This window comes from Vanellus vanellus (genome assembly GCF_965231255.1).
Source record: "Vanellus vanellus genome assembly, chromosome: 1".
NCBI lineage: Eukaryota > Metazoa > Chordata > Aves > Charadriiformes > Charadriidae > Vanellus > Vanellus vanellus.
In genome coordinates this window covers 117933662-117948363 of record NC_138905.1, presented here as the reverse complement: position 1 = coordinate 117948363, position 14702 = coordinate 117933662, and the positions used below count along the sequence as shown (strand labels likewise).

General features: G+C 44.0%; 1 protein-coding gene across 1 annotated transcript in view; it reads right to left on the bottom strand.

Moving 5' to 3' along the window:
• Positions 1–14702, bottom strand: part of HUNK (hormonally up-regulated Neu-associated kinase) — a gene marked incomplete at both ends in the record, with an annotated part of 57319 nt that overhangs the window by 30256 nt on the left and 12361 nt on the right. The window contains one exon of the mRNA XM_082487526.1: positions 6768–7060. Within this exon, the coding sequence (XP_082343652.1) occupies positions 6768–7060 (293 nt within the window). The remainder of the gene's footprint in view (positions 1–6767; positions 7061–14702) is intronic.

The window sequence follows — 14702 nt, the reverse complement described above, 5'->3', positions numbered from 1 at the left end:
GCGTCTTTATTGCTTGCAGGTGGAGGTTTTCACAGACTGTGATTAGGCTCGAGAAAGGTATTGGGGCTGGGAATTTAATAGGACAGAGTGCTCAAAAAACCCAGTACAGGAAAGAGAAAACAAACACAAAAAAGACCACAAAAAGCAAAACTAAACTGAAAACAGAAGCACATGGAGCTTTGGGACATACACTGCAATGCTCAGTACAACGTCTCAAAGCAAGGAGCAAGGCCATTTGGAAGCTCTGAGTACATTAAACATTAGCTAAGAAGAGGTATGACTTTTAAAAATAAAGGCAAGGGAATGGACGGATGAAAGTTATAAGCTGAGGAGAAAAGACACCCAGGCAATTAGAATAATAAATGAGTGACAGGAGGGCTAAAAATAAACACAAGAAAAAAATGTTTAAAAGGATTCAAGGTTAAAAAAAAATAAAACTAGAAGTAAACATTACAGGGCATTTTAAAGTTATCAGAGGAGGAAAAAAAAATTAAATATAGCCTCAGCATAGAGTGCAATCAGACCCGGTTAATTAAAGTTGTTTACCCATATGTCTATTCTCAGCAGATTTGTCAGTAAGTGGTAACTGATCTAATAGTCCATATGCACTACATTTTTGTCAACCCATGTCAATATGAAAGCACTTTTTTCCTTTCGGTGTGACACCGGGAACTAGGACAACAGGTTTTTACTCCCTGATACAACCTAACAAGAAGATTCCACGGGAACCAGCCTTAGAAAAGTGAAGCAAAAGCCATACGCAACGAAACCAAAAACCTCCGGACTAAGTCAGAGAACGGCTGTAATGCAGATGTGGACCCCCGGGCAGCCAGACCCCCTGCAGCAGGCTGGCAGCAGGGCAGGGGGATGGCAGGTACCCGCAGCCAGGACAGCAGAAGTGCAAACAAAGCCTGCCTCTCTGGACAAGATCTGTGGCCGTCAGGGCAGAAAGGTTATTCAGTGAATACTTTCAGTGACTTTAATAATGCACCAGACTACCCACTATTTCTTTTTGACAAAAAGTGCAGTGGGACAATCCAATTACACATCTACCTGAGGCTCATCCTGCAGACAGGACCAATTTTCCTGAACTTCTTAAATGCTTTGTTATGTCAGTTCTGTCTGATTCAAACTTTAATTATTTTTTACAAAAGGAGGCTTATCTGAGTTGCTGCTTTGTTTGAATGTTTACATTACCGCATTGAAACGGGAAAAGTAGCACCATTGCATCCAAAAGTGTTAGGGAACCCTGAACTTCATGCACTATATTATAAATTGGTTTAACAAATAAAACCAGACATACCACCTTATTTATTTCGGTCAGTGGAGTTTTTTGCATGTTTTTAATAGCTGCATACTGCAAGAGAGAAGGTGAGTTACCAGCTGTGACACACGCAGCAACTGAAGTCCTTGCTGAAGTCAATGGGAAGACCCAGAGCACTGAACATCAGGTACCTGTGCTGGTCCCTGCGGACTCAAAGGTCCTCATAGTTTTGCATTTCTTGATGGGTTCCTAGAGCAGGACACGGCTGCTTTGCGACTGGAAGGGCTGGGCAAGCACTCCCTTATGCCAGCAGCACACGTGCTGCACTGCACGGGTTTGAGGTGGGTAGAATAAACGCAGCTGCTGGAGACCGTCAATTTCCCTCCCTGAAGTAAATCTGATCTTGTTCCTTACTGTCACATGTCCTCAAATATTTTTTCTCCCCTAAAGTAAATTTTCAGCATTCATTGCTGAAAAACCTCAAAATACCCTCAGTGATTAAATCCTAAAGGAACAAAAAATTTTACCTTTTCCTAAGGGGTTAGTTCCATGATGCTGAGAGAGTCTAACTATGGTGCAAGTTAGTCAAATAATGAAGACACTCAAGAAAGATCAAGCTGGAGAATCAAGCAACGTATTTATGCCTTGTCAGCTTGTGAAGCTAGCAGCATACAGTCGGCCTTCCCCATATTTGAAAACATGCCCTCTTCATGGGATGGTTTGTTCTGCTGCTGATGGGGCTGACGTATCTCTGGCTTTGCTTAGAGCTTCACAGACCACTTTGGAAATCCCAACTCCAGCCAGTGACTGCACCGAGCAACACAAGCCTGCTCCACTGAGCGAGCCACCCCAGCCTTCAGCTGTCAGCTCAGCGTGCTTCTGAAAGAAACTTATTCAGTGTCATTGCAGGCATCAGACAGCAAAATTGAAGTTTTTGCATTACACACTTTATTTCTTGTCTGGGGGAGGAGGGATGAGAAGGAAGGTTTCACCAGCAAGCAGCTGCAGAGCAGCAGTGGTTAGCTGCTGTCTCATGCATCTTATATTTAATCAGAACAGCACCACGGAAAACCACTCCAGAACTACCAACCTGCAAGCCCCCTTTCTAGCCCCATGCAAGAGCCAGAGAGGAGCTGGAAAGGTCACGGAGATTTGGGTTCATCATCACGTCAATATACCTTTCAAAGGCTTTGTTATCAAAATATTATTTATTGAGCCTGATTCTTCTATCAGTCACAATGTCACTGAATTCAATGCGGTTGCCTCTGTAAAAGAGGAATTCAGTCTATTGTCTTCACTAAAACAATGTTTAGTTTGTTTACAGTAGAGTACTCCAAGAGAGAACGCCCAAAGGTAATTTTGAAATCTGACATAAAATAAAAAGGCAAACCAGCTTTGCACTTCAAAAGGAGACTTTGTTCTGTAGTGCAGGATCTGTCATAAATATTGCATCAGCAGCCAGACTACTGGCACTTAAAATTAATAGGATGGAAGTTATCAAAGCCAACATGTCAAAGTAATGGGTACCAAGGCAGGAATCCCGTAGCACCCTGAGCAACTGCACTGCATGGCACCACATTACTCTGCTAGGGAAAAGAGATCACGGAAAAATATATAAACTCTGCTCAAAACCTCAGGGGGGAGTTTTGTGTCTTTCAAACTCCTGACCTGTTTTTAATTACAAAATGGCAGTGGAAGGTACGAATATGCTGCCACGAAGACAGAAAAAAGGGGAATACAGAAAGCTATCTTTGCTACCAATACATTACTAAATTCTTTTCTTTGACATCCTGACAGTAATTGCACTGAATGGGATTGAATTTTGTTAAAATTACTTTAAAAGGGTTGTTGAGAATTTCCTGTGGGATGCAGTGGCAAGCACCAAGGCTTTCACTTCATTTTCTCTGTTGTCCTTACGCTCCCAAGGGGCTTATTGTTCATCGCACTTTTTGACAGCATGAAGGCCTATGTAAACACCCTCTGAAAAAAGAAAGCTTCACCAGATACTGCCATTTGGGTTTGTTTTCCTCTGTCAGAGGGAAGATAAATATTCCTACCTGATTCACAGCTGAGCTTGTTGCAAGTATATTTTTAGCAACCAACCAGCTCTTCTGATAGAAGGAATGAAACACAAATGATTACATGCAATTATATATAGAATAGCAGCATTTCTTTTTTCAGCGAGCGGCCAAGGAGTTCTGAACCCCGGACACCCCCCACAGAAGATGTAGCTCCCACACTCAGGAACTTGCAATCTTCATCCATTTTAGCAGATGATATGTTTGTAATTTGAAATACATCTATACAGTCAAACATGAGTATTTTTTTTTAAACTTCTCTAAATAAAATGAGGTTTCTTGAAGGTTTTTAATTTTAGGCTGTTGGCACATCGGTGCCTCTTAGAAAAGGCATTTCCATTGAGTTGTGGGTCCCAGTTCTTTTCCAGAGTGCTTTTCTGCCATGCCAAGTCTTGATTGTAAGTTATGAAGCTTACTGAGTAATATTCATCAAATAACGTAATCAAATTTCATGCAACTTATTTCATCTGGCATTCTTTCATCCTGAGTTATACAACAGGGCAAGTCATCTATATTATTCCCCAAATAACGCAGACAAAGACGCTGGTGACTTTTGCAACAAAACAGTCACTGAACACTTTTCAATGTCCTGCCCCACTCAATGCGAATGATGAAAGCATTTGGAGAGAGACAAACAGCAGACTGCTTTCTGGCCTAGGATGCTGTGTTTTGTTTCACACGCAGTGAATGCAAACACCCACAGATCACCACCTAGATGAAAGTGCTGTTATTTTTACCTGCTTTAAAAATAACAACAATAACAACAACAGAACGTTGCCATTTTATCCAGGTTGAAAATGAATCAGACTTCTGCACTATTTTTCCCCCCTCTTCAGCTGCCGATTGAATAGTCTGTTTTTAGAGCTGCCAGAGTCAAAAGCCCGAGACGCTGAAGGACAACTCCTGGGGTAACTATTATTCTTTCTCCATCTCTTGCTCACAGAGAGCCAGAAGAATAAATCTGGATCACGCCATCAGTGTTCTTCCTGCATCTCTATGCTGCTCTACATACTTGTTTGCAGAGTAAGTCAAGACATTGAATGGTTAAGCTAGAGAAAATACTTGCAGATATACTGCCTGTGATTCTGTCAAATGTTATCAGTTTGAGCAGAATCGGACCTACTCATTATCTGGATGGAACACTCTCGAGGACAAGCTCTGTGCCTTGCTGTGATTTGAGAAATGGAGTGGATGGAGTACGCTGCCTTTGGGGTAAGGATTAATCCAACACCACGGGGCTGGACGGAGAGAGCTCAGCTGCTAGATGCAGCAGAGCATAATCACTATTTCCAGGGCTCCTTCCTCCCTCCACTCACGAAGGTCCCTCACACTTCAGTCTCTGTGAGCTTCACTTATGTTCACAGAGACAGCAGAGGCAAAGAGGGGGTGAGGGCCAAAACTGCTGTGAGCGTGCAGCATCTGTACGGGAACTCATGCTCACATTCTCTCTGGACCCCAAAGCCTTGCTTTCTTCCCACCACAGCAGCCTGTGGATTCTATCTTGTACCTCGTGAATGAGCCACTTTGGTACAAAATGCGGGTTCGAATCCTCTCAGAAAAAGAAGGGAACCAAAGCCAAACCTACCAATGCCCTGTAAGTGCTTCAGTCATTATGCAAAGGCTAAATTTTTCAGGGAGAGGAACTGCTGCTGAACTCAATACTGCTGTTAAAACCTAAATGCGTTCGTTCATCTTGTTCCTGCCAGGTTTTCCTCTAGCCAACTCAGAAACTTTGACCTTTTTCCTTCCTCTCTCTCTGTAGGTACTGGATATCAATTGATCCCTTAAAGCAGTAAGTAGACTTCTTTTTCCATGCCCCAAACTGTGGGGTTAATAATTTAAAGAGGACAGCAGTTTAGCTGGTGATAGAGAACCGATAGAGAACCTGCAAAATAGACCTGTTGGCGGCTGCTCAAATATTTATATTACAGTGGTACCAGAAATTTAGCTCAAGATAAGACCTCAGTACACCCAAGGCTGTATGTGCACGTAGCACCTATCCCTAATGGATCACAGGGAACACGCAGAGAGATTCAAGATTAAAAAAAAAAGCTTTTTACAGAGATCATGGTGTTCCACCAAGCCAGATGCACCCAACAGCATTGCACAGCGGTAGGCAGCTCAGCACACAGCTGGGCACAGCTGGAGGAGCTGACTAGGGGCTGCCTTCAGGCAGTTTGCCAGCTGCCTGCGCAGCAGCCCTGTGGATGGGTACGTAAAACAGCTCTCCACCAGAGAGTCATACAGAGTCAGTGCAGCCAAGGAAATTAAGACCCCTACCCTCAAAAGTATGCAGGTGTCTAGCTCCTACTATGTGCCCCCATACCCTAAGAGGACAGGGCCTAGGCAACTTGCTCAGCATCATACAGGAAGTATATGGGAGTCCAGACTTAACACCAGTTGGCCCAAATTTAGAAAGCGGAGCCTCCTTCTTAGACAATACCCTATAAATGCACCTAAGAAAAGACAAGGAGACATAATGGCTCAGACCAAAGGTCCACCCAGCCCACCGTCCTCCTGTCTCCACAGCAGCCAAAAACACATAAGCAGAGAAAGGAACAGGGAGAGGCAATCACGTGTGGTACCTCCACCTGTACCCTCCTAGCCTCTACCACTTGCTGCTCAGGGACTTCAAGGCAGAGGTAGCTACGCCTTAATCAGCAACCCTCTGCAGGCTTCTCTCTGATGAACTTGTCTTGTTTCCCCTTGAGCTCAGGTAAACTTTTAACTCCACAGCATTCTCCTGCAAGGAGATCCACATCCTGCTTATACACCAACTGAACGAAGGTCCTAAAGAAAGATAGTGGTGTACCACAACAGCTCTGGATCTCTCCTGAGAAGACACTGTGAGATGAACTAAACAGTTGCAGACTCTGCACTTCACAGAATTCAAACTTGTGAGGTCCTGTTGGGGCAATGTAGTCAGCAGAAAGAGCAGAAGCAATGGACTTCTGTGGTCCCGTCCAGGTTTCGTTCCACCTGTGTCACTGTGAGGCTTTGGGCAAATCATTTCATCTTCCCATACTGCTGTATTTGCACCAGTAAAACAACAGACACAACCACCTCCTCAAAGAAATTGTGAAATGATTCATTAGTTAACGTTGGTCCAGCACTTTCAAGAGGCAAATTAGTGCTACTTGCAGGCAAAGAGCCCTACATTTGCAAAGCACAGGCTTATCTTTAGGGACATGGGGTCAGCACAGCTCCTGTGTGCTCACCTGAAGTTACACACTTACTTCAGTGCTTTCTGCAGATACTTTCTAATGTCTACAAGACGAGTATCTAAACAGTATCACGAAGATTAGCCAAAAAAGCTGTCAAGAATATGTTTTTATAAGGAACACTCCTTACTATACAAGTAAGTGCCAAAATACCACTTAGAGGCTCTGAGATAAATTTTAACCAGAGAGGGTTTTATAGATTACCTGTGAACTACTCCTGCTCGGTGAAGATGTTCAACTGCCAGGATAAGCTGCCGGATATATTTGCGCGCTTCATGCTCCTCGAGTCTTTTTTTCTCATAGATCTTGTGCATCAAGTTGCCACCAGGGCACAGCTCCATGACAAGGTAGTAGCTATTTTCAGTTTCCAGTATATCCAGCAACTGAGCAATGTTCGGGTGGCGGATCATTTGCTGGATCTGCCCTTCCCGTCGCAGATTCTTGGTGACATAGGTGTCCTTTTTGGCTCTTTTCTTGTCAATTACTTTCACTGCCACCTAATGAAAAAAACAGAGGAGAGAGGGTTGTTAACAGTCACACCAATGATTTATTGCTCTAACCTTGTACAAGAAACCTCAAAAGAAAAAGAAAAAAAAAATTAAGTATGTCAGTCTCAACTGCTACACCACGGTTTCAGGCGCAACTGCCCAGATCAGGGAAATAGCTGTTTTTCCAACCTCACTGAAAATTTCTTTCTTTATTCCCTTGTACGATGACAGACAAAAGTTATTGCAAGGAAATAGGTAACAAAGGAGAGAAGACAATATCATTAACCATACCCAAATGCTTTGCACACTAGGCATTTATTTTACTTATTTTCCCAGAAAATCTTCAGGCTGGTGTTTACAAGTTTTAAGTGCCAATTTTGGCTTTTCCTGGCTTTTGATATACAACTTGAGATTATATGCTTCCATGACAAGTTTCTTAAACTGTAGCCAAGTATCAGTTTTGCATGATTAAAAAAAATAAAAACATGCTACGAAAACCAAAACAATTTTGGTACCACTCTCCTGCCACATTTCTTTTTCCTCTTTTAAAATGTACATGAAAGACGATCCACTTGTGAATTCTAGAACTGAGCAACTCTGAAAAACTCAAGAAGGCAAAAATTCTCTATTTTTTTTTTTTTAATGCACATTCTCAGTGGCACACCTGCTCACAGCTGTCCAAGTCAACTGGAGCCCATCATGAAAGTACATAATAAAGCTAAGGAGACTCTGTACCACAATCTATGACAAAGCACGTGCTAGTGCCTATCCAAGGGCTTTCCCTCTCATTGCTGGTGCAGAACGCCACCTGAGAACAAAAGGATGGGACCGGCTAGGATATTGCTCTTTTCCATGCTTAAAGAATCTGGTTCCTTTTATTGTTTTAATGGCTTCACTAAATAGTCGCAATAAGAGTATCTGCCTTTTTCTGTCTCAGATTTATAGACATTTATTTATTGAGGTTTCTTATTTAGATTGGGTGCTGCAGACTTCCAGGTCATTTGCGCCAGACAAAGATTTAACAGCTTGTGCCAGCTGAGCAACAAAAGCCACCGCGAAATCCTCCCTCCCGGCTCCTCCTCTCCTTAGAGCTCTGCCACAAAGGCACTCCTTCACTGTACGCACCCGGACCCCATAGCTCGTCCATCGTCGCCCAAGTGACAGCTGCTTGTTTGTCAGGATGAAGGGGGGGGCAGGGAACCACAGTACTTGGTATTCCTGCCTGACGCTGAATTTCACATGATGTGAAAGAGTCTTGTTTGCATGGGTACAGGTCCAACAAAATGCGCAGAAAATGCCACGATCCCACTTCCCCCCTAGATGGAGGCACAAAGATGCTGCACCCCCATCTTTGCTGTCTGCCTTGATTTGGCCTTGGAGGATCTTGAGGTACTGCAGGACAGTGAGGCACTGGAGCATGTTCAGAGAAGGGCAACAAAGCTGGTGAAGGGTCTAGAAGCTTATGAGGAGCGGCTGAGGGAACTGGGGTTGTTTATCCTGGAGAAAAGGAGGCTGAGGGGAGACCTTATCGCTCTCTGCAACTACCTGAAAGAAGGTTGTAGTGAGGTGGGGGTCAGTCTCTTCTCCCAACTAACAAGTGGTAGGACAAGAGGAAGTGGCCTCAAGTTGTGCCAGGGTAGGTTTAGATTGGGTATTAGGAAAAAAATTCTTCACTGAAAGGGTTGTCAAGCATTGGAACAGGCTGCCCAGGGAAGTGGTTGAGTCACCATCCCTGGAGGTAAGACACATGTAGGTAGACATGGTGCTGAGGGACATGGTTTAATGGTGGACTTGGCAGTGTTAGGTTAACAGTTGGACTTGATGATCTTAAAGGTCTCTTCCAACCAAAACAATGCTATGATTCTATAATCTCCCACATTACCTTAGTCCTAAAACAAGAAGGAATAACAAAAGTGGGGAAAACCTCAGAGTTTTATTTACTCCAGCTTTAACACCCAGACAACAGCACAAGCCTAAGAGGCTTCCCTCCATCTCCAGCTCATACAACAACCCTCCTTATGTCCAACGAACTAACTACTCGCAGCAAACTCACTTTCAACTACAGCCAATGATGTCGTTACTGGGGGCTAGTGGGCTTCGGCAACAGGGAGACAAAGTTATTCAAAGAATACCTGGCTGCCTTCCTAGCTTGAGAAAGTGCCAAGCACGCATCAAGCACATGACAGCTCCCAGCGTGCCTAGCCTTACCTTTATTTTTTTCTGCAAGTAGAGGAAAGGTTAAATTAGAGAACATTTTGGTTTTCCTTTAGAGAACAAAAGCCACAAAAAATACGGTCTGGAAATATGACAACAAAAATAGATCTAGACCCTTTGACACAAACACCTTGAATCAAAGTCAAGTTTTACCAGCAGAGGAATTGAAAGATAAAACTACAGGAGTTGGGGCTTCATAGTCTGTCTTAAGGGCCAGTAGTCAGGATCACTGAGCATGTTATTAGCTGGATACGCTTCTGCTGCTAAAAGATCATTCTGATGAAATACTCTTGATAAAGAGATAAGGTTGAACACCACACATGAGACAGCTGCTTGGGTGAAACCCAGAGCAGCATTAGGACCATAAACGCCTGGAAGCTACATTCCTGACTAGTCACATTAAAGAAAGATCATTTAGTCGTAAGATAAAACAACAGGCAAATCAGAGCTTAACTTCACCATTTTTGAAAGCCTCAGGTGATTCACCAAGGAAACAGCCTTAAATTAGAATGTTCTTCCATCTAATGAGATAGGACCAAGAACACAGAGGCTTGCATGGATTATTTAGACAGCAAACCACAGAAGTTATTCTGGTGAGGACAAATTCAGGGGTTACAGAAACTTGAGATGCCAGTTTGTTTGCTGGCAACACAAACACAATCTCTGCAAAAGTTTAAAAAAAAAAAAAAAACCACGCTGATATTTTCCACAGTTGCAGGATCCAAAACACGCAGTATTAACAGTATGGAACAGAGTAATCTGTTATCCATATCAGTAAGTCATCCCCAATTCTTTGACCTAAAAAAAAAAAAAGCACATTACTAAATGCAGGCATGTCTGCTGCCCAGGCTGAGGGTGGCTGTGGGGAGCAGGGGCAACCACCTGAACCCAGGAGACAGAGCCAACTACGTGACTGTGATGATTTTTCCACTATCACAAAGAATTAGCTTTCCGTGCCTTAAGGACAGATTTTCTCCTCAATTTTGACAGATACTTGGTCAGGCACCCCATCTAACCCAGCAGACAAGCAAAGCCCGCTTTCAGACCCACCCTTGACTTCGAGCTACCTTTCCCCCTTCAATGCCCTTTGCATCAGGTCCGAGAGATCCACCAGCAGAGCTGACAAAGGTGGAAACAACAGTTTTGTTTCAGCAACAGCTTTGCATAGGAGAAAGAGAAGAGTAAAACACTAGGTCAGTCTACAGGAGTCTTGCATCTGCATGGGAGACGGGCAGGAAACTAGCTTCAGTGCAGTATTCATTGACCCTGGGACACACATGTGTGGGACCTTGCCTCCTCGCCTAGATCCATGCTGCATCCTAGAAATATCTCAGACAGGTGCCTCCCCTCTCCGTCTCAGGGACTATTCAAAGGCCAGGGTCTTTAAAGAAACCTCTATATATCTAAAGAAAAAGAACTGTAGTTGACCCAAACACACAAGCAGCCTACCAACCTTCATATGGATGTTCTCCATAATAACTTCTAGCTTTTGTTCCTCTCTGTTCCTGCTGGGTGTTCTCCCTTATTACTCCTTTCACTGTCCTCCTAGTCAATGCCCTTTCCCTTGCACTACAGGTCTTTTTGCTTTTGCTTTCTCGTAGGATCACTTTGCTTTCCTAAATGAAATGCACCCCATGGTACAAGGGTTGTGCAAAGGCGTCGGCACTCTCAGGCAGAGCCCCTGTGGGGTTTATTTGCTTGTTTGGGTCTCTTCGATTGTCTTCTGATTTACAATTTTCTCTGAAGCATATGGAGGAAATCTAGGGATCAAACTCTGCACTCAAGTAACTCCAGGGTTGACTTAGCTCAATATCCCCGATTTTGAGTGCATCCAGGGGTAGACCAAGGTAAGTGAAGACCAAATGTGCCCTGACGCATTTAATATACACAGCCTCCTGTACAGTGTTTACGCGTGTGCATACACCTGAAGATTTCATTCATGCAGAAGGAAAAAGCATTCAGTAGAGAAAATACTGTAGATGTTAGATAACCATAAAATAAACACGTTTGAGCTTTCATAACCTACTCGAGGCATGCCAGTTATTCAGTTTCGCTCTCCTAAGTTTCAAGTAGAGGCTCTTTGCCTCTGCATCACACTTATCTCCTGACTTGAACTCTTGACCAATACTGGCACAGAAATAAAAATTAAATGATAAAGCAAGTAATTACTCTGAATATGTAGGAACAGTAGCTCTTGACATTCAACACCGCTTTTGGCTAAACCTTTGCTGTGTAAATAAACAAATGGTTTAGGTTATTCTGTGTTATGAGATACAAAGATGAGTAATAGCCCGTATTTTTGGTTCCCGAGTCCTAGAATTACACTGTTGGAATGAATTACTTTCCTGAAGTTTATGGTGTGACACATCATATGAGCAATTGCTGCTTCTCTTGATCGTCGCACTAAAATAGTTCAGGTTGGGCTAAAGCGGAGCGGAGGTGAGGGGGAAGTGCAAGCACCACTCTTCTCCACAGATCCTTGGAGGAGACTGTGACATTGCTTACAGAACCAAGCAGCTGAAACACCATCAGCAAATACAGGCACGTGTCATCACCCAAACAAAGGCACGCGTTTGACACACACGGGCGGAGGATTTTTGCCAGCTAGTGTTTTAGGAGGGTTTGCGAATCCGCAAGAGAGAGGCGAGGCAGGGGGGTGTGTGGAGCTGACTGGCACCAAACTGCACAAAAACAGTCACAGTGAGGCCCTGAGAAAAAGCAAGAAGAGATAGTTTAAAGGACCAAATGCTGGCTGGAGGAATCTGAGAGCCAGGGCTTAGGTTGCTACATCACCGCTGCATCCAGAGAAAACACAGTTTGTATGCTCTTTGTAAACAATCATGCCTCAACATATAAAACTGCAAAAAAAGCACAGGGGGTGGCTCACATACATCCTATGCCCCAGCATAGCATCCATAAGTCTGTGCCAGAGGCAGATTTCACAGTGGGCAGCTCACCAGACCTGCACCCCAACAGCATGCCAAGCCCGTGGAGCCGGTGATGGGTCTGCTGCACCAGGCAGGAGGAACCTCCAGGTGCTCAGTGGACAGAAGTCATAATCATCTTCTCCCCCTCCCCTTCTGCTGGCTATTTATAACCCCAACAGTGACATTTGGAAAAATCACAGGTCAAGAAGAAATGCTTTTGTTAGTGAGGGTTTTGCTTACCCAGCGGACACGTAACGGTCTATTCAGATCGCTGCCTGGCTGCTCTACAGCAGTGTCGTTTCATCAGAGTGCAGCTCAGTCTTACTAAGACTTTTTTTTTTTTTCTTCAGACCAGCCCTCTATAAATACTCCTCAGTGCTGGAAACCTGCTTTGAATGCTTGTATTTTTCAACCTCTGTTGTGCTTCGATAAGAAATCCAAGGCACTGTGTGCCTGCATTGTACTGCTGATGGGAAACCAAATGTTGGATACCAGGATGAAGCTGAACACAAAACCATAATAATAGTGGGGGTGAGGGCAAAGCCAACCCTGCTGTAGAACCTATTTTCAACTACATACAACATTGTGGGAAGGCAATTGGGTTTCTGTTTTTTGGTTGGTTGTTTCCCCCCTCCCCAAGCTGCAAAAAGCTTTATTCAAGCCACAGTTTTACACATCCATCCCTCTACCTAGCTTTCCCTGGTGAATCTCAGGCTTTGACCAGTTAAGACACATCATGATTCCACCTGGATAAAAACCAAGGAACAACCAGATGACCAGCAGTGATTTCAGCCACATGGTACATTAGCTCTCAGGGAACCCAGGTCCGAGTTCAGCCTCGGCTTTCTTCCTTGCCAGCTCAGATGTCTTTGCACAGGCTGTCTCTTGGCAGAAGGATGTACCTCAATGGCAGCAAGCCGTCCTGTTCGCCAGAAAACGGGTTTTCTCAATGGCCTGTTTGCCAAGTAAAAGTCAAGAGGTCTCAAATAATACTCACGTCAGGCGCCTGCAACAACATCTAGAAGAACAGCTTCATAGCAATGGCCCTGGCTGGCAAATATTGTTATAACATGTTTAACTTTACAGAGAACCTAAGATTGCATGTGACCTTGCGAAATCAGCGTATGGCATTTTGAGGACTTTTTAAGAGTTTTCCCCACTTATCCAACCACTTGAATTGTTTCCTTCTGCAAATTCTCTCATAACTTTAAATAAGGGGAAGGCAGTTCCTGCAGACCGCTGCCAAAGGGAGCTCCAGCTGAATTAAGAGGAAACTGGTTTGAATAAGAACCCAGCATGCACTGTGGGATTTGGCCAGGAGACCAACATAGCACAAGAGAAGCAACTTCAGCTACTGAAGGGACAACCCCCTGCCATTTTTTCCCCCTCCTTCTTTTTCTTTTTTTTTCTTTTTCCCTCCTCTTTTTTTTTTTTTTTGCCAGAGCCTACTTCTGGCAGACCTGCTGAAGATGATGCCAAGCTGGGCAGCAGTGCTGACTCTCAGCACTGTCCTGGGCCATGGAGGGCCTGGTGCACCCAAACCATTCAGATGAAGTTCAGAGTTGCAAGCTACAGGGTGCAGCTGAGGGGACAGTCAATGGGAAGACCTGAGACTTGGTCTTCTGCACCTAAACCCACAAACCTTTATTGTCTTGTTTAAGCTCAGGCAGGAGAATGACATGAAGAGCCAGGCCACGTAGATATTTTACAGCCATCGTTGGTGCAAGCCCATCTCCAGCTCTTTTTTGAAGTGCCCAAGAAGGCTCATGGAATGAATTCATATTCTTTTCTTCCTTCCTTTCAGTGATAGCTGTCTGGCATCACTTGCAGCTTGCTTTGTATTTTACCACTGTTCCCACCACAAAAATCCGAGCTTAGTTTTCAAAACCGGCTGGTGATTTTGGGTGGCCAATTCAAATCATATTAAACAGACCTAGCTTTGAAGACTGCACAATTGTCAGCACAGTCCTGAAAGCAATCCCTTCAAGGGTATCTCAATTTGGGCAACCAACCAGGCAGGCACATAACAAGTTACTTCTCACGACTGAATCCAAGGATTAGAAAATGCCAACTTCATTCACTGGGTAGCATTTATTCTTTCTTTTAGCTGTTACAGCTTAGCAAATTTTGCCGTACAGCAAAGGAATCATTTTTTTATATATAGCAACTTTCAATATCTTAAGAAATGAAGCATGAAAGAAAAGGATCATCCAAGCAAACGCATAGCAGGAATCACTAAACTGTACACCTGCAGAAAGGACCACACGTCCCACTCAGGACAGAAAGAAATCACAGGTCTTCCGTTAGGACTGTCGGACGTGGATGAGTCAAGACACCATTGCAGAAACACAAACTTAACTGCCACCATGGGACTGAACACAATGAAACTGTAAGAAAAGTAACACGCATCATGTTAGGCATTTGCCAAATTACCTTGTGGCCCATACCACCCAGCTCAGAGAAACTGTCTGAATAGGCTCCCAGGGTGGCATTTTTGGTGGGACTGCCTT